Consider the following 20,965-nt stretch of genomic DNA (forward strand, 5'->3'; position numbering starts at 1 on the left):
AGTTTACAAGTAAAATTATTTTTAATTCTACTTAACGCTCCTCCATGCAATTTCAATCGAAAAGCTTTAAGTCAAGCCGTCCTCTTTTTCGCCCATATGTCATCACTCTTAATGAAGACTGTGTGTGTCAAATGCAAGCAGGGAGCTCTAAGGTAAGAGTACGGTTTGAGGGCAACAGGTCAAGTTCTCTACTAATATAAATCAGTATTGCTCGCCTACTTTCAGTGGAGGCATTCCCATGTAGACCAGCTGAGGATATGGCTAAATGAAGACCCATTCTTAAAGTGAGAAGCTAAGTAACTGCCCTGCTAGCGATACAGAACCAAAGGAAACTAAAGTCATTCTCCCCAGCCCGTGCTGCTTCAGATAGCAATAAAAAGGTAGTATGTTTATTACTAATACAGGACCGCAAATAGAGCCTGAGAGCAGAGAATGTCTTAAACAGTATGCCATTGTCCCACAGCCAATTTTCAGAGTAAAACCACAGACTAATGTGAAGATTTCACAATGCAGACATTTGACAAAGAAAGGGTATTTCTTCTGGTGTAACGTTTGGGCCCTGACACCAATACAACATTATTTCCCAATGACAAAAAAATCTTGTAAACCACAAAACACGAGGACACAGGATTACAGAAGTTAAAGATAGAAGAAGAAACCCACAAAGCAAAAATATTAACACCACCTGTGCACTAGTGAAATGCACAGTCACACAGCCAAACAGGATATACCCCTCATTAATATTACATATAATAAAACACACATATATGTATAATAGACACTTGATCTTACTGTAGAGAAGTAGAACCAGAAAAATGAAAATAAGCTAAAACCTTTGTGGCCAGCCTACAGTGAAAAGCTCTAGCCTGAATCCCAGCAGCTCTTAGCAGCCTAAGTCAACAGGACACCAGAGTGAAAAGAGAGGTCCCCATGTAGATCCCTATCAAAGTCACGACAGGATTCTGAGGTGAATGCTTCCAAGGAGAAGGAGAGAAAAAGAAAACATTGAAGGACAAGTTGCCAAGGTTTTAACCTGAGACCTAACAACGAAGCACAAGTTGCCAAGGTTTTAACCTGAGACCTAACAGCAGCCACAGACATTTGTTTAATCTTTCAGGTGCTCATTAGTGTCAGGCCCCTGTGGCAGACTCCATACTGTCTCTCTATACTGTAGCTGGCTGAAGGTAGAGTTATACACCATCCTAATGAGCCGCAAGGAGGGTGATGTGCGTCATTGGCTGCTGTTTCAATCTTGGCAATCTAAGCGTAAAAGCCTTGCAACAGCTTCTGATTCTGCTGACATTTAATTAGCCGGTGTCATTTTGATGCCACAGCCCGTCTCATCAGGATGATAACTACAAAACAACATGTGGAGCATAAAAGTTCTATGAGAAGTTTCAGGTCTGGCAGCCAAGGATACGAGTCCCCTGACAGTCACGGTTCCTGGGACTGGTCCCCATTAGCCCTTTGTTTTGGCACTGCTATCAGCAAGAGCTTCTCCGTTAAGGAGAGAGAAACAAAAAAAACTAACCCAACCCAAAAATGCAAACCTCAGCAAAGCCTTGCAAAAAATTGACATCCTTTAGCTCAAAAAATTCTACCTGTCCTGCAGAAAGGGAGCATCCTTATTGCACAAACTCACAGCTATTCAACCTGAAAGACAGGTTTATCCTAAAGGACAGATTTGATCATCTTCTGGCCTCAAAAGGTAGTCCTGTTTATTTAAGTATGTATAGTATTTTTCTCCATTTGCCATCAGGTGCTTGGGAAGACAATCTCCAACACCACCTGCCAATTGCTGCTTGCCACATCAGCTGCAAAATTTGAAAATGGTCATTGCTACACAAAATGTGACTAATCTATATTTTCACTCAATATAACCAGTGACTCTGGTATAGTACATCAATTTACACCAGACAAGCTCAGACTTTTTTGTATTCAGGTCTTTTTTCCAAAATCCTATTCTCATACACTAAAGACACCACTTTTTTAGAGTGTACCAGTCAGACGTATAAAAATTCAAATGAACCAAGCCATTTCATTCACGAAACAGAATCAACTTAAAATCTTTGTCAGCAGAACCTAGGCACAACCTAATGTTTTATAAAGACAGTCACTTATGGGACTAATGGGCCACAGCTATGTTTTTGAGCAAAGCATCTACCTGAGGCAGAGGATGGACAGAATGAGGTCAGCAAGCTTAAAAATTCACTGAACCAGTGTGGTTCCCAGATCTCAGCTCTTCCGAAGGATCCTTGCTGGAGCTGAAAGCTGCTTCCCAACTGGATGAGGATAAGCCTATCTTTTAGAGCAAAATGCTCTGGGAACTCACAGCTCCCACAAGGACAGGGAGATCTCTTTTAGGCAAATGTTACGGGCCAGTAACAATAACACCACCATCAAGGGTGAAGGTGTTCTTGCAAGACTTCTCCACCTGGCTTCTGCTCATCTCTTTTCCATGGTATAACCATGGTGTCATTTCAGCCAGTTAATGCCCACTGCAGACTAGTGGGGGTTGTAACTGGTTCCACCCATTCCCTATCCTAAATAGCCTTCCAGGTGTTTCTTTGCTGTGTCTTATAGAAGGTGCTTCTTAATGCACAGTATTAAGTAATTAATTTCTGCCTTCTTCATCAACATTTCTTATTAAACAGTCAAATTTCACCCCAAATTTACCCCTGACCACAGTCACACTTACTTCACACAGAATACTGTTTTGTCTGCCTGGGACAACCCAGCCAGTTCCGAAAGCTTTGGATTCTCATACTAAAGGAAAAGTTACATGCAGCAATCCTATCTCACATTTGGAGGCATACATTCACAGTGTTACTTCTCATGTTCCCCATACATTAAACCATGGAAGATTTGCTCCCATCATTTTAAGCAAGGTCTTGCAGTGGAATCCTTTGTCCTGACTTGAATTACATGCAGGTCAAGACAAATGGATGCATACGAGAATTCACATTTACTTTATGTTTCAATAAATGTATTTTGTTTTATGCACGCACACACAAACACAAGGGAAAAGGAGGACCAAGGTCTAAGTTTATCTGTCTAAAGGTTAGAATACAGCTAAGTGAAAGAAAGCTAGCAGCTTCTCCAAGCTACAACACCAAAAATAACTACCCACAAAAAAACCTTAAGCCTTACAGTACATCCCTCACACACATGCACACACGTGTATCCATTATCTTATGAAAGCTCTTCTTGCCTTAGCAATCCATAATATTAACAGCACAGGAAAGTTTCTCTGAAAAAGATACATTAGCATCATCTCTTTAAAAAGACTCTTGGAGTACTAATGTGCTCAGTGATTATGCACTTCTCAACTGTACTACCCGATAAATGCCAATTTTCCTCATTAGTAAAGTAGGTGGGATCGAGTGAGCATAGGAGGAAACCCAGTGTAGCAGTTAAAGCAAAGCACTGGGGATCAAGCAAGCTGTATTTGCTTCCCATGACAGGTAATGACTTGCTGTCTACACCTCCTTCTGGCTTGGTGTCTTTACCTGTAACACCAAGTAATACCACCTACTTTAAGAGAGGGGGAAACAAAATTAACAAAAGCTTTTAACTGCTCCAGAAGCCTACAAAAAGGAAGATTAATTCTTTAAATATTTCTGAAATGACTATTATTATTGTCATTTATTTGTTCTGCTGTAGTATATAAGAGTCCCAGAACCACATGGTTGTAGGCACAGCATTGATGTGGAAAACAAAGCTGGTCCCAGCCTTTGCTGTAATCAATCCTGATGAAAGATACAGAATGACATGCTAAACAGAAACCCACAGAAACAAAAGGCTTTGTGTATCTTAGAATTTTACATATTTGGATAGCTAAATTTTTTAAAACTGACTTTAGTTTCTCCTTAATGAATGTATCATATCCAAGTCTCATTATCAATAAGACATTAGTTTGATAAAGCTTGCCAAGTTTGATAAATAAATCTTGATTCTGCTATTAATATATTTAATATATCAACAAATATATAAGGCTGAATGACTTATTTTGCTCAGTTCATTTAAAATTAGCACCAGAGAGGAAGGAGTATGACTTACTCATGATGTCCAATTGCTACAGTATGCTTAGTAGTACCTGCAACAAGAACCTTACAATTCACAGCAAATCCTGCCTCTTTTCCCTCGGTTTATTTAAGAACTTATCCATGGAAGAACACTTCCAACTGTGTTAGTCTGTCAGAAGACAGCCTGGTTCAAGCTCGTGTTCATTTATGCTGTATACCTGCATGGATATCAAGCAGTATTAATTTCTTCTAACCTTATGGGGTGGAGGAAATGACTTTTCATTAAGCCTTGGTGCCACCAGGAAGTTATATAAATATAAGTAGTTTTGGTACTCCATTGGGATTTAAATACATTTCTAGGTTAACCTCATAAAAACCTCTTCTATTTACTTGGAGATTACAAAGATAGCATGCAATTCCCTCTCCAGCAAAGCATTTAAGCATATGCTTAAAATTGAGCATTTGAGTAAACATTTTGCTTGTCTGAGAGCCTCAGAACATGCATCATGAAAGGGGTGACACGCTCAGTCAGTACCTCTATACTCCTGCAACAGCTTTGGGAACCAGATGGAGGAAGTCACAAGGCACTGAAAATTTGAAAATTTTGTTACACTATTACAATTTGCTTCCCTACTCCCTACCCACTCACATCCTTCTAGATCAAGGACACGTCTACACAGCTCTACAGACAGATGAAAGTGCATTCTTCCCATGCTGCAAGCTGACTAGAAGCTATGTAGTTATTTCACGTTCTTCTGAGCCTCATGAATAAAGCCCCTGCTGAAAGGTGTAGCGTATTAGCTTGGGCTTCGTGCCTGATTTAGACAGCTTGCATCTAGCTGAAAAACACAGAGCAACACTCCAAAGTATTTTCTGTTAACAGAAGCACATATATACATGCATGCAAACTATAGGAGCCTGTGGTTATAACCAGTGCCTTCTCTTACTTCACAGTAAATGTAAAGAGGTCACAAACCTCACAGAAATACTACTAACTCCAAGAAAGCTTTTTTTAGTTTACAGACTACTGAAATAGTTTGTTATAACTAACAGGTAGCAAGCTCAAGCATTCACCTGAAAAGCCAGAGGATTTCTTTAGGCTTTTATGATTTCTTTTTTTTGGGTAGCTATTTAAAAACTTGATTCTCTTGCACTAATGCTTCTGCACATAAGAGGCGAGTAAGTATTAAACTTTTTTGTGTTACTATGTCAACAGCTTTTGTAATCTCTACAGAGACATCACATCAAGATGAAGTCTCTTTGTGGACAGCCTTATTAGCTTTGCAAAACAAAGTGTAGCCTGCTTTAACAGGATCTTTTAAAAGGACAGCAATAAAAATACCACACCAATTTCTTTTGACTGAGGCTGGAAAAGAAGAGGTGTAAGAGCTGATGGAACTATCCATAACACACCACTGGCATTCACCCCACACTACAGTAAGAAATTAGCAATGTCAAGTTCAAGGCTTGGCTCCGAGCATGACATTTGAACAAGACAAAGAAAACAGAATCTTCTCCATGGATTTTCAAGAGAACTCTGAATGCTCTCTATCTAGCAATAATAAGCTTATTTTTCCAGGATGTGACCTCAAGCACCAGTTTGTGTCACTCCTCCACAAGCAGCTGTAGAAGAGCTAGGTCTGGAAGGAGCCCCTACCCCAAAGCCAGGCTGCAGAGTGGGGCTGCAGCTCAAGGTAGTTCCTCATGGATAAGTCAGTTCTGCTTTCTCTCGGTGGCGCTCCCTTCTCCTCTCTGCTCATAACACGTCGAATGGGAAAAGTGAGGAGCAGCAGCATCCAGACAGCCTGGCGTCCGTGCAGGGGAAGCAGCACAGCTATGGCACGTGGCAGGCTGGAGGAGGATGAAGAAATAAAGGAAAGAAAAGAGGGGACAGAGAAACACGTGGAAGAGACGTGATAACTGTCATGACACGGCATATTTAACAGTCAGCCTCTTACCGTCATGTCCCAGGCTGCTATGCCCACACACCTCTGTGTGTGTGATGTATGTGAGTGTGCGTGTGCTATGTACGTGTGTGTGTGCGATGTACGTGTGCCCATGTACTTGCATACGTGTGCCTGCATATGCATTTGGGGTAGGGGTTGGGAGGCTGTAAGGGAGATTTAGTAACAGAAATCTCAGCCTTGCTCGTGACATATTTGTAACTTTCTATGCACTGTGGGTCAAACATTTACAAGAATGCCTTTTGCTTCTGGTAAAATCAACCACAGGAAGGGCAAGGAAGGATGTAGTGGTGGCAAAATGCAGAACCCATCATCGCCCTGAAGAGTGCAACGACAAAAACTGAAAGTCTAAGCTCCCCAAAATAAACTGTCTGTGTTTGAGGGCTGTAACAGCAAAAAGAGGAACTCTTGGTCTTTATTCTGCTATTACAGAGGGACCAAAAGCTGTAAGTAGAGCAAGTGGTCACAAGCAAGTGTCAGGAAAGTGACTGAAGAGCCACACTGGTTGTAGAAAAAATAAGTCAGATGAACTGTGAAACTGTAAGGAGCACAGCAAAGAAATATTATGTAAATCAGGTCAGCTAACCTGAGTGGAAGGCCCAGCCACCAAAAAGCCACTTCAACACAGCAAAGCCTAAGAGGGTGTTTGGAGAGTGGAGCCAGCAAAGGAACCCAGCAACAATGGCCTTACTGAGGAGGGACCACACTCGTATCCTGCCCATCCCAGGGTGAGCGAAAGGGCACACATGGAAAGAGTTTGGGGTCAAAGATCAGCAGTCCTGTGCCAAGAATCATAGCTTTTCATTAGCGGAGGAGAGAAAAAGGCCCCAGATTGCCTGCCCTTCCATTGCTTTGTTTTGATATGGGGCTTGACATGGGTGCAAAGCTATTGTAAGCAGACACAGGTACTGTGTCACAGAAATGCAAGAAGAGGAAAACAGTCATTTTTTTTGTAAAAAGATGGATATTTTTACAGCATACAGAGCCAATCATGCCATTTAATTCTACAGAACAGGAAGGAGCTCAGTAAATTGCTGTAAAAATATCCAGCCTTATGCAACCATAATGCTGACTACAGATCAGGCATTTGGAATAGTTGTAGAGTGGCATTATGCACCTCCCCAGCACCCTGAATATGTATCTAGGGACAGAGCTTAATCTACACCTCAGCTAGCTAGTGCACCCTTGGTAGTGACCTCTTTTGTAAAATAACCCCAGCAGTCGCTTCGTATATAGTTTTAGGCCTATATTCTACTCCCCAAAACTTATTTTTGTCACAAACCCTGTTAAGTCACTTAACACAAACTGTAGGCAGAAGACATAAAATACCAACATTTAGATTTGGCAGGCATTTAAATTTTCATTACAAGCATTCATACGAGGAGTAAATAGTCATACAAGGTAAGAAGTTACCGATGTTTTCTAAAAATTCTATCATCTTCGATGGGTGTCTTATATACAGTCCTACAAACAGCGCAAGAGTAGAACATGGTCAACCACAACAACATAATAACAAGGCTTACTTATTTTAACGTGCTGCAAGCACACGAGCATAACTCAGTAACTGTTTTTGCATTCCTTGCTTGAAAGAAACATCACATAGTGCTAGTGTAACTATAGATTGCTCTCTTTTCTTTTTCCATTGAGCATTCAATTCCTAACAACACTTAATAAGCATAATGAAGGTAGAACACTCCCTATCCCCATCTGTTTATTTCTTACATAGTAAAAACATTTTTAAAAATTTGACCCTTATATGAAATAACAAATGCTATCATTTATGATATAATCAAGAAACATGTGGTCTTTACTTTTTTAATTTAAAACATCTTTTCAATAGTCTTACCATAATTGAAAGAGAAACTATTTTTGATACCAACTGCTCTGAAGAATTAATATCCCATTAAATAAAAACCTTCTACCTTTACCAGTAGAGAAACAAAAGTGATCAAAAAAAGCCTGAGGGCACTACAACATAATTCGAAAGGAGAAAACAGTAAAAAGGCTGGATTATTCTTATTGGCTAACTACTATGTCTAAAATAATAGGAATCTTCTCAATTCAAGTTCACTTCGTATCACAAGTGAAGCTACTATTTAAAATATACCAATAATGACAAACATGATTTATGATTTGATTGATGCAAATGAGCTGTTAACGTTAAAAGAACACAAAGCTAAGTGGATAGTAACTGCTTTGCTCTACATTGTAATTTCAGACAAATAGAGCCTACCAAATCCCGTAGAGTGCCTACTGATACAGTGAGACTGCTTACTTGTCCTGCTCTCAGCAGATACAGTCACATTGTACACAAACATGAGGCAGAAATCACAACAAGGGAAAACTTCCCTTTTTGATCAGACAGGTTTTGTGTGGAGTTTAACCACATAACACTTTTCTGGAAGCGGTCACACAACAAATAAGACATACCTGATGTGCCAAAATATAGATATTATGGCCAACATCTTTTGGGGAGATGCCATCATCTCCATTCTCCTCCTCATGGTCACATTCGAGGCCTTGGTTATATGCATTCTTCATCACATCCACCTGTAACACAAACCCAGCCAAGGAGAGATGAAATAACTGTCATTCTCAGGGAAAAAGCACCAAACACTGTGTTTGAACATGCTTGCTTTATTCGGCTGAAGCCTGGATGGGTGCCCTGCAAGAAGAGCGAGCAGTCTGAGAAACACCTTCTGAATAAAGACAAGCTTGAAGTATTTATGAAGCTCCAAACTACTACATTTCTCATCAGCAAAACTTCTGCAACGACGAGAAAGGAACAGGGACACTGAGCCTTTCTGAACAGGTATTTTCACAAATGCTTTTAAAGACAGATCTACAGATACCACAGGTAGAGTCCTGCGGCACTTAGAGCGCTGCCATGAGCTCTCTCTGGCTAGAGCTGGCTGCAACGTCACAACGTCACTCGGCGTTCCCCACACAGTTTAACAGAAAAAAAAACACTAGACCAAAAAGAAAAAGAAGATACAGATCTGAGCAGGGTGCTGGGGTAATTCCAAAATATTCAAAAGCCTCTTACAGGACCACTGCGGGGGAAATCCTACATTCCCCACGCAGGGCCTGATCCTGCAGTTGTACCCTAGGGACAGCCTCATCATGCTGACGTGCCACCATGGCGATGACTCCCCGAAACCAGCAAGCCACTGGGCTCTGCCCAAGTGCAGGGGCTGATGCCCACACATCTCCCCACAAAACAGGTTTTTCAGTCACTGCTGTTACACGGTCAATTGGATTGGAAGCAATTTCTCCAGACTTACAATCTATTTAAAATCCCTGGAGACCTACACAAGTATCACGGTTGTTCCAAAATACAGCAACAACTGCTTGTAACTCTGTCAGTTTGCTCAGGAGATGTATATATATATATATAACATACAACATACATACCTATAATATATATATGTCTACACACATACTTCTGTTAGCACTGTTTCACAAACTGTACAAGCTTAATTTCGCAGCCCCTGATAAAGTGTATTTGAAGACAGGCTACCAGAGTATGATAATTTAGTTAGGAAACAATTACAGAAAAGTGCTTGGAACGGATAAAAATAATGAAGTCATAAAGTCTGAAATCATGCATGCTTGATCCTTTTAAAGTACTTTTTGTGAATTAGTACTATCCTGATACATTGTGTCACTATATGCTGCCAACACTTTTCAGCTTAGATGCAGATCATTTTAAAAATGTTTTAATGACAGATTTTTTTTCAGCCAAAAGATTTATGAATATTCAGAAGTTTTCTCACCAGTTCCCTTGGTCTCATGTTGAAAAGGATTCTTTCCGCATTCTCACTGTCGTGCCTGCTTTCCATAATAGCCAGCAAAAGCTTGGAGGCATTGTTCTAGAGATACAAAACCAAGTTAATGCAAATTTTAAAATCTATTTCATGGATTAATGACCCTTGCATTTGTTTTAATTGAGATTACGAGGACCACTTTTTTAGCGGATAAGATTTTAAACTACTCGCATCTTTTATTTTACTGACATATTTAATAGGGGTTTTCTCCCATTTTAATGTCAGCCTACTGTAAGGCTAACTAACTCTGCACGCTATATTGGAAGAAGTATTTTAAATATTGAAAAATATTCCACTTAAATACAGAGCCTTCTTCTATACTGTGTACAAGAAATGAAATCCCATTTCCTTTTCTTATTGCCCACCTAGCAATTTTTGCCATGGCTTTCTGTTAAAACAATACTCAACAGAGGTAATTACAAAATATATTATATGAAAGGTTTCATCATTCAGGCAGGTTTCCTTCCCCTTTGGTTTTTATAAAGTCCAACTGGTTATTATTTGAAAGGCTATAAAATAAACTGTTTTCACACATTCCCGGAATTTTGTTTCACTACCAAATATTACTGGGGGAACGTATAAAGGTATTCTTTACTCTGTCAGCTGGCTGCTTGTCACCAAGACCTCTCCCAAGGATTAAATAGCAGGAGCTTTAGCAGCAGTAACCCCGTAGTGCCTTAGACTTCGGAGACCTGTCTTACTTCCAGTTAAATCCGTTGTTGTGAACAGGAGAGGAAGAATGGTTTTGGAGGTTTGACTGCTTTCTGGCAGAGCACGGTTGCCTTGGTTCACCTGCCACAGCATCCCCTCATCATCCCCCATTACAGACCGAGCTGTGTGAATACTTGAAAGTAGACTGCAGTCCCACGATACAGGTAGGGGCCAGTAAAACTCTGAACCATCACACAACCTTGTTCTCATCTGCTTGTTGCCAGACGTCAACAATTCAAACTGAAATTTCTCACAGCGAGGGTGTGCCTCAGACAATTAATATGGGCAGTTTCGGGGGAAAAGGGCTCAGCTGAGGCAAAGAGGTAGATGTTCTTTTCTGTGTGTTCAAGCAACTTCTGCTTTAAGCAGCCTTTGTTTCTCCAAGTTTTGATAGCAGAGCTGAAAATCTGAAGCACTAGAGGCCAAGATAACACAATCATGCAAGTTGTAGTCCCCAGGGAAACCCAGCCAAATTTGTCCAACTCATAAGCATTTTTTAAATTACAATTTGAATACTATACTGTAGAAACTTGCTAGTTCCACAGCTAAAAGCCCACAGCGTTTCTTCTTGATGGGCACAGAATCACAAAACCATGCAGGCTGGATCACAAAATCACACCTTTGTGGATCTCCTCTGGACTGATCTTTCAGCAGTCCCACCCCCTGCTCAAAGCAGGTTGCTCAGGGCTGTGTCAAGCTGAGGTGCCCACCATAGGATGAGAAGTCAGCCACAGAAGGAAGGGGTAGATGGAAGGAGGGTAGATTAACAGAATGAGGATTTATACATGACAAAGGAACTAGGACCTTCTGGGAGAGGAGACTGGGAGTTGAGTTGAGAAGCCAGGAGAGAGGAGCCTGGGCTTGCCAACACAAGAATGAGATAAGGACAAAGAACAACAGATGAGAAAAAAAAGAGCGGACTGGGACTGGCTGAAAGAGAACAGGACTCCATATGAATTTTTCCATAGCTCCTCTTTCCCTTTGCTCCAAAATCAAATCAGGACCATCCATCTGAAAGGTCTAGTCAGACTCTACCTTGCAACCTACATTGCAGAAGTTTAACATGCACAGTGAATAAGACCAGGGGGAGGGAAAGGATAGCATTTTCATTAAGACTCCTAACAGGGTGCTGCTCTGAAGAACTGGATGCTTCTTTTTCTGCTGCAGTTACCCTTACAATGGTGACCAAGTCAGTTGTGGTAGCATTGGTAGGATCTCAAACTGAGGAGGAGGGAAGGGGACACGACAGGCTGCCAGGTAGCTTGAGAAAGAAGGGAAGAAAACAGTGGAGGAAGGCACCAGTCCACTCACTCATGGGTGAGGAGGACTTCAAAGCCATTTCCCAGTGCAGACAACCCTGGGGATGGAGAGAAGCCTGCTGCAGTGAGGAAAGGTAGAGGGTGGGTATGACTTTGTGTCATCAACAGCCAGCTTCTTGCTACTGACTCAGCAAAAGTGGCATCCCATAGCCTAGAATTACAGCAGGCAGGCACATCCTCCATTTTTTTTTCTCTCTGATCACTTGCACCTGACATTGAGATGCTCATTTGACTACTTGTTCTTCATTTTCTGCATGCTTTGAGATCCTAGGATCTGATTTCCATTCCCAGATATCAATGAGGAAAAGAGGTCCATTACTTGGAACATACAGTATAAAGTTCTTCATTACACAGGTACTGCGAAAAATCAGTTCCCAGGTGCTACAAACAGGACAGCCCAAAGTACTTCTGGCCTTTATTTCTCTTTATCTGGGTTCTCATCTCATCTCCTCAGAAGAATTTTGGAAAAATAAATTAATGTGTGAAGCAACTAGATACAGCAGAGTGAGGTGCTATGAGAAAAGCCAAAAAGACACTCGTATTAGACTCTCTCTACCCTTAGAGCCTGACAACGTCTCTTCATCCTGCCACTATACAGAGTGGCAGATATTGAGGTCATACTGTGTGCCAGGGCTTAAATACTAGTCAGTAAGGAAGGCCAGGGGGTCATACTTGAAATAACAAGAGGCAGAACAGAGCATTGGCCATCTGTGCACTCAATGAACACTGTCTACCCTGCTCACTAAATGATTTGGGAGTCCAGTGGAAAATATAATCCATGAAGATGTAATTAAATACCACATCACAAACTATGTGCAAAACAAGCTAAATTAAGACGGCATGGGAAAATATAATTCTGCATTGCCTTTGCTTTGGTTGGAGGGTATGAGTTCAACATATAATGTTCCTGAAAACAGCGTCTGAGCTTGTTTGTATGTGTAAGTGTGTGGGCCTATATACTTTGCATTCTGTATTTTCACTGCAAAATGTATGTATTTGCAACTTCAGAGTTGCCTGTGAACACTGACAGATTGTCAATGTTAAACATTAGCTGGTAAACTCAGTGATATATTATTTGGATGTGTTGCCACTCAACATAAAAACCAGTAACTTCTTAATTTGAATCTAATTCTTGACATCACATCTGGCCCAGCACTGTGTCCAGTCCTGGGCTCCCCAGTATGAGAAAGATATGGACTTACTGGAATGAGTCCAGCAAAAAGCCACAAAGATGATTAAGGGAATGGAGCATTTTTCCTATAAGGAGCAGCTGAGAGCTGGGACTGTTCAGCCTGGAGAAGGGGGATCTTATCAATGTGTATAAATACCTGATGGGAGGGAATGAAGAAGGGGGAGTCAGACTCCTCTCAGTACTGCCCAGTGAGAGGACAAGAGGCAACAGACACAAATTAAAACACACATGAAATTCCATCTAAACACAAGAAAACACTTTTTTACTGTGAGAGTGATCAAACACTGGAATAGGTTGCCCAGACACGTTGTGGAGTCTCCATCTGCGGAGATACTCAAATGGACACAGTCCTGGGCCACCTGCTCTAGCTGACCCTGCTTGAGCAGGGGGGTTGGACAAGATGACCTCAGGACGTCCTTTCTAACTTCTCTAAAATCAGAATCATTTCCACAGTTCGAACTTTTGGTATCATTCATCACAATTTTTGCTATTTGAGTAAGAGTAAGGCATATATAGTCTCCTATGAACAGGGCCAAACTGGTCCTTGCAGCGATGTAACTAAACTCCATTTTTGGTTATTACATAGAAAAGATGTTCTACAAACATTTGCCAGCTTCATGATAATGGGCAAATCAAAAAAACACTGGAGTTACTGTAGCTAGGTCTTTACAGGGACTGAAATTTGGACTTCAAAAGAACTGTCTGCATGTTCAAAGTTAAATGTCTGCTTAAGTGTTTTGCTTGAGGGGGGGCTGAATTACAGTGCCATTCAAAAATGTAATTACAGTTATTAAAATCATGTGTAAAGCACTGTTGATTCAGTGTTTCATTGTACATGATATATAGCTATATTAATTATTTTATTAGACATCCATAATGCTGCCAATATGATGCAATGCAGCTACCACAAAGTATTTGCTGGTTTTGGGGAGGAAATAGGCCATCTGCAATGGAAATACTTCATTCGGAAGGGAAGAAAAGGCAATAACCCAAGGCTCCTCCTGGACAAATTCTACCCTGCTTGGCACACACTATAGCTACAGAGCTCCTCTCTGCATGCAACGGCACACAGACCAGAGAAACTTATCTATGAGCCTACCCAGCTCTCCAGAGAACACAAAACAAAATTACAAGCCCTCCCACTCTACTCTTCACCCTCCCACTCTACACTTTGTCCTCCCCCTCAGAGGACACCGAGAAGGGAAATAAAATACAATTTGCTTTAACCTTGTTTTCAACTTTATTTGACACTACAGGTCATCTGATATATTATTCTTTTTTCACAACATCTCCTTCTCAAGTAATTTTTAAGAGTTCAGTATGAACAGAGAATACCTCACTTGTTACATGTCTGTACAGTGTTGCTATTTATCAATCTCAGGAGATTTTATGCCTACAATATAGACTCTTCATGCTAGCTATATTGTGTCTGTTTGATAGGATTTTTTAAAAAAAAGCTGAGGGCATACTCCCAAACACAACAGTGGGTCAAAAGGCCTATGGCAGAGGGCCTGATAAGGATTCAGAAGCTGAGCTGAATTCATTTGCAACGTTTGTTTTCCAAGGCTGCCGAGTATATTATGCTATGGTAAGATTAAGTAAATGTCAGGTTGCCTAGAGCTCTTGCATAGGTATGTCTTCTAGTATTACTCAAATTTAAATAAACAAATTTACATTTACTGTACCTTTAGCTGAAGCACCAAGTCCATACAGTATTTGCCAAGAGGGTTTATATCATTCAAGATGAGTGCAATTATAATATCAATCCCATTAGACTCATGGGTGGCTATGCAAGTCTGCAAAATAAGAGAAGAGAAGGGAGTCAGGGGGAGGGAAGGAGGGGGAAAAAGAGGGAGACAGGACAGGCAGAGGGAGGGAGAGAGAGAATATGCACATCAGCAAATTTCCAAAACGAGGACCCAGAACTTGAAAGACCTTGTAACAGCAACGAACCTCCCAGCCAAAGCAGAGCAGCATGAAAACATGCCATAAGAGGTGCTGGGGGAGACTTGTGTAGTACAGAAGTAACCCCAACACTGCCAGTAGTGAAGTACACAACTGGAAAAAAAGGCGTGCAAGCTAAAACACGCTTGCAGTGAATCATGCGGGATTTGGCGCCAAGTGGTACAAGTTAGAGATAGCAGCTCACAGGAGCACTGCCAGATTCAGCTGACCACGCATGCAGAGACATAAAAGACATGCTTGAATGTAGGCACAATCAAATCTGCACACTCAAATCCTTAATTTGTATTCAACAACCAGCATTAATATCGCTGTTATAGCATGAATTGTTTGCAAAGATTAAGGTTTTCTACGTGCATCTGGACATGTCCTGCAGAGAAGGACATTTCTGGACATGGAATTCAAAATCATAATTATGACCAACGGTACTTCCCAAATGCTTTTACAGTGGGAGTCCTGGACCTTCTAAGCCTTGTAAATAAGTGTCAGTTATACAAGCCTATGGTATTTTTTTCTAACAGGTTTATAGGTCAATAGGGTAGGAAAAGTTTTCCAGAAAGACAGAGAGAGCAGAAAAAATGAAAATGAGAGTGTGGAGCATTTGCCTCTGAAATGCACTGAATAAGACTTGCACTTGGTGTAAACAAGCATAACTCAAATCCTGAGTGACCTCCCAGCAGGTAGGTCTAAGTAATTAAGTGTAACTAATCATTCCCTTCCATTATCAGTGTTACTCAAGTAAACTTGTTGGAGAACAAGTTAACTTGAAACACAGGTTTCTGGTTTTTTCCCATCCCCAGTCCGGTAATTATTCTTTTTTTACAGATGTTTTTCCCAGCCATTAGTGAATCAAATATCACTGTTTAAAATTTAGTCCACTAAAGGATTTTTGTTTGTTTGTTTTTAAAATATTAAGTAAAGGCTGTTGATTACTAGCAATGGCAATAGAAGCACTTTGCACTTCATTTGTGCACGTCAATGAAGTAGCATTAATACTGCGTGTATTTCTTCAGCTATTTCTAGTATCAAGAATAGATTGCCTCTGTAATTTCGCCCACCGCAACTTTCCCATTGCTAATCCATAGCAAAAATTCTGGCATTTCATCCACTGTGACAACTTTAGTACAGTTCTCTTCAGATCAAACATAGCAGCATGTGACTACATTCTTTACCTTTCTATACTGCCTCAGCACGGCACTAAAGAGACATCTACCAAAAGTCACAGCTATATGACTTAAAAAGACTGCATCAAGCAAGGCACAGAAGATTAGAAGCATGATCTTTAGTCTCATCCATTTCACTACTGATATCATAATTAAAGATGCTGATAGGTAGTATAGCAGGATAGTAAGTTAAAACTTTGTGGCAGTTATGCGAATTAAGGGAAGTAAATCTTAGCAACCTATATAAACACCAGCAAAGGCAAAATGTATTAAAATGAAGAAAACAAGATTATGTATGCAATGTACTTCCACCACCGTGACTCAAAATCCAGTCTCACAAAGTGAGGTTTAAGCCACGGACCCACTGACATAAGACATTAAACTCTCTCCAAGAGGACTGGAAACCCTCCATGTAAGCAGACATACTATAGGAAGAGACTATATTGAGTTCTGACTTAAAAGGATTGCTCAGGCCTTATGAAAGCTTGAAACGTGTTAAGCCTAGTCATAGCAATTACAAGTGAATTTATGTTATTAAAAACACTGAAAGGTTTATGATAAGCACACAGATACCATACATTCAGGTATATCCTTCTGTATCCACAAGTTATTTGAGCCGTACCTGATTTTCATGGCATGGACCTTGGCAATATTCAGTCAAGCTTTCCAGTGTCTGGTTCACAAGAGCCACATTCCTCTCATTGATGTAAAGCCCCAATAAGCCCAGTCCGCCTGTCGTGCTTCCACAGATACAGTCCAAAAACTGAAGGGTCTCACAAACAAGGTTGTAATTTGTTTTATTGTTCTGATGTCTTAAAAAATTCTGGTGGATGGAGAAAAGGAACACCAAAAAAACCCCAAGAAAAAACCAAGAGAGTTAGAGTCAAGTCAAACACACAATCTTTTTCACGAAAATATTAAAGGGAACAATTTACGACCATATGACCACTGTACCTTAGATACTGAAGTACACTACACTGTAGAAAATATATTATGCCTTAGCACAGCAGTTGAAAACCATTATCTGATTAAATCAGTAGAGAAAGGAGGCCTTAGGAAAGTGAACTTTGCAAGCATCTGCACTGGCCTTAAATGTCTTATATATGTCCTGCATACCTGCCCCCATCTACCTACTACGATCCTTCTCCTGGAAGCTTGTTGCCCCACAGCTGAGCAGGTATGGTGGCACGTTACAACTGCTCCTTGGCAGTGTCAGCGCAGAATGGTAGCTTGCTCAAACCACCCCCAACACTGCTTTAAGGGAGGCTGCTGGACACGGCACTGAGGTATATTTGCAGAAAATTCATTTTGCAAAGGTTGCTATGGGGACAGTAATTTCTACCAGAGGAACTGATAGCAGGGATACACATAGCATCTTAAAGCCTTCAATCATAATACCTAAAGAAAAGAGCAGTACCCAAACTTTGCCCAGAAACTTCCTGTGGTCTTCAAGCCTGTGGTAAGTGATCCACCATTTATGCACAGAAACTGTACTAACAGGGACATTTAGACACTTCTCAATTCCAAGTGGCTATGCTATGGTCCCCAAGCAATTCGGAGGGCATAAACACGAGCTCAACCAGAGCATGCAAGTGGTTCCTGAAAAGGGTTATTTTATCCCTTGGACAAAAAGAAGAACAACTTTTTAGACACCTCTATTCTGTAACAGGAGCAAGGCACAGGCATGTTTTTCTTGCCTTATGAAGTTCCAGCTCCTGTAATACTTTTGGAGCTCAGCTCAAAAACACTTTACCTGGAGCTCTCGGTTGTGGTTCTCACACAGCAGCTGAAGAAATCTCAGTATCGGCTGCATGATTGCAATGGCAGGGCTCATGATTGCTTCTTCTGTGGACTTCTCTTCTGCATTTGCAGCATCTGTTCCTGAGCCCATAAGGTCTATTTCTGGGTCCATTTCTCTTCTATACACAGAGTAAGCCTTGGACGTTGCAGAAGATGCTTCTGTTAACTGTCCTTTCATACCCTCTTTCAGATGCAGGGTTGAATCCTTTACTGAAAAGAAGATAATTTTCCTTCATTTTTGAAACTCTCTCTCCTCTGATTAAACAGTAAGAAAACAATAATAACAAATGCAACTTTTTCTTTGTTGGTGCCTAACTTTTCAAAGACCTCTAGGCAACTTACAAAGAATATCAAAGGAACATTCATGCAGGGATAGCATGTTCCAAATAAACCACAAACCAGAGTGAAACAGAACATTAAAACAAAAAGCCCTACTATTTCTCTCCCATATACAATAAATGATGAGAACAATGGAAGGACCACAGGGTGGGAAATCAGTTCCTGCGCTTGCTCTTGTGAAATAGCCCCATTAGCAGCAGCCTCTACTTCTGCTTCTCTAAAAATATGGTTCTATATCTTCTACTGGTGTAAAGTGGCATAGCTTCACTGATTTTATCAAAGCTAATTCCTTGTAACCAGCTTAAGAGATGGCCTATAATTTAGAGAAAAACAGACAAAAGATGCAAATTAGCAATGATTAATATTAAAGCCTATTGATCAACGCAGTATCAGTAGTGCAGTACATGCAGCTTGAATATAATGCACTTCTCTCCTTTTACATGGGTGGCTCCTTACCTCTCTTTTTGGGAACAGATATGGTTAGGTCACTATCATCATCTTTCTTTTTGCTCCCCAAATCAATGGTGTTCACTGTCACTGTCGATCGTATCTCCTGCTGAGCGGCTTTCATGCGGTCATATAGGACTTTAAAGAATTTTTCTGACTTTTTTTGCTCCTTCAGTTGCTGGTAAGTCGAATACTGCAAAAAATATATTCTTTAGATATCAATCTTCTAAGGAAGAAGAAACACAAAAATACACTATTTTTTGTGAAACCAATGATGAATAATTACTTCACTTACACAGAACAAATGTTGGCCACTGCCTGACCAGTTCTTTCACAAAGTGATATACAAGGCTGGTAACAAAGATTGATGATAACATTTTTAAATTTGGATAAAATGGTGAACACTGCTATTTGCAATCTTTAAAATGTCACAATATTACACTTGAAGTTAAATTACTTTGTGACACTCTCCATTTCTCCAGGCATTCTAGAGTTATAATATTCCATCTACAAATAACAGTGAAAAGTAATTGTTATTATATAACAACAACAGGAAGCATGAAACATCTAATGTGTAATATTATAGCTTAGATTATACAAATTTTTTGTGCTTTACACAGAATTGGAATTAATATTTTAGATTATTAAGTCCAGTCTCCAGAGAGTATTACTGTCAAGCAGGCTGAGTACCATTTTCAACGGTTTACAAACTCTATCTTAAAGTAAAAGCCTTTTACAGCCCCTAACAATTCATTTTAGAAACCTGCAACAAAATCTCACTTCTTTAACATTTTCTGGACACTCTCTAAAGTGTCACAGATCATATTATCTTTTTTACAGAATAAAGATACAGGATGGGAATCCTCTCATTTAACTTTTATAGTCTTGCAATGAGTTGTCTAAGTTGATTATTTAGGCTCCCTTCACAGGCAATGATGAGATATGGGGAAATGCAGGGAGTGATTCATACCATCTCTCCTCTCTTATGATAACTCTGCTGATCATAGAGTAAGAATAAACAATCATCTTATTTGGCTAAAGTTGGGTGAGAGGGATATCATTCACAAAAAATAGAATCCGCAGTTTAAAGCAGTTATTTTCTATGGACTGGGATATTGGTCTTCTCAAATGGCCAGTTTTTCTCTCTTTGGAGATTTTGATAAATGTCCCTAAATGTTTCCAGAAAATAATTTTATTGCTACTATAAACTTGAAAGTAATTTTTAATTTTACAAAGAGAGATATGAAATAACTGGAGAGAAAGCTCTTATGGCAAAGACCAGATTAAAAGACGCACTGTGCTACACAGAAAGGGACAGCTGAAAAATGTTTTCTTCTATTGAAGAGTCTACACTATGAAATATTGCATAAAAACAGGGCATGTTTACACTGTATTATAGCGATACATATTATAGTGATAAACTTTTCACAGAACTCACAGCAAAAAGGTTCTTTTTATTTGTCTCCAGACTACATGCATTTGAAAATCAGTATGTGAATAAGTAAATGAAATAACTACCTGTGTTTGCGTATTTCCACCTTCAAGCAACGCAATACCAAGCAAAATACCTTCTGAGAAAATTCTGTCATTTTTGGTGTTTACTATAACATCTATGACTAGTTCTGATGCACCTTCTTTATCCAGAAGGCATTGAATATCAAACATGGTTACCCCAGACTTATCTGAGTCTTGTCCTGAAAATCCACCTGCAAATTAGACAAATACATACCATTCATGTTTGTTTCACAGATGTACATGAAAACGAATCTATTAATAATAACAATAATTTGTCTTATGCACACCATAGCAATGTAATAAATTTAATTTTGAAATTGTGGTTGAGGCAAAATTCCCCCTGATACAAACAAGATTTTTGTGTGAAACTGCAATGTTGGGCTCTAAGAATAAGAAATAAAACAAAACCCTGAACCATTGTTCTGTCATGATATTCAGACAATAAAGAAGTTGGAAATGACACTGATTTATCCACCAAATGCCTTTTTTAATTCCACTGCTGCATATGCTAAACTGTGTGTATGGTCAGTGCTCTGAGACCACTTTTAAATCTGCTTTTAAATCTCAGGCCTAATCTATACAAAGATTGTGTACTGCTACATCCACTCTGGTTACAGGTATGACCTTCTAGCTAAACGCTTTTGCCAATATAACTCCTAGACCATTAACATCATGACGATGTTCTTTAAGAAGAGACTTAA

General features: G+C 40.0%; 1 protein-coding gene across 3 annotated transcripts in view; it reads right to left on the reverse strand.

Annotated features, from left to right (window-relative positions):
- The window catches only part of ITPR2 (inositol 1,4,5-trisphosphate receptor type 2), a 269,451-nt gene that overhangs the window by 59,901 nt on the left and 188,585 nt on the right, over positions 1-20,965 (reverse strand). For all 3 annotated transcript variants that reach the window (XM_075506773.1, XM_075506765.1, XM_075506756.1), the window contains 7 exons: positions 20,268-20,455; positions 18,759-18,942; positions 17,917-18,173; positions 16,786-16,986; positions 14,724-14,834; positions 9,766-9,861; positions 8,420-8,539 (listed from right to left, as the gene is read on the reverse strand). In XM_075506773.1, coding sequence (XP_075362888.1) covers positions 8,420-8,539; positions 9,766-9,861; positions 14,724-14,834; positions 16,786-16,986; positions 17,917-18,173; positions 18,759-18,942; positions 20,268-20,455 — 1,157 coding nt within the window. The remainder of the gene's footprint in view (positions 1-8,419; positions 8,540-9,765; positions 9,862-14,723; positions 14,835-16,785; positions 16,987-17,916; positions 18,174-18,758; positions 18,943-20,267; positions 20,456-20,965) is intronic.

The sequence above is a fragment of the Mycteria americana genome, chromosome 1 (assembly GCF_035582795.1).
Source record: "Mycteria americana isolate JAX WOST 10 ecotype Jacksonville Zoo and Gardens chromosome 1, USCA_MyAme_1.0, whole genome shotgun sequence".
NCBI lineage: Eukaryota > Metazoa > Chordata > Aves > Ciconiiformes > Ciconiidae > Mycteria > Mycteria americana.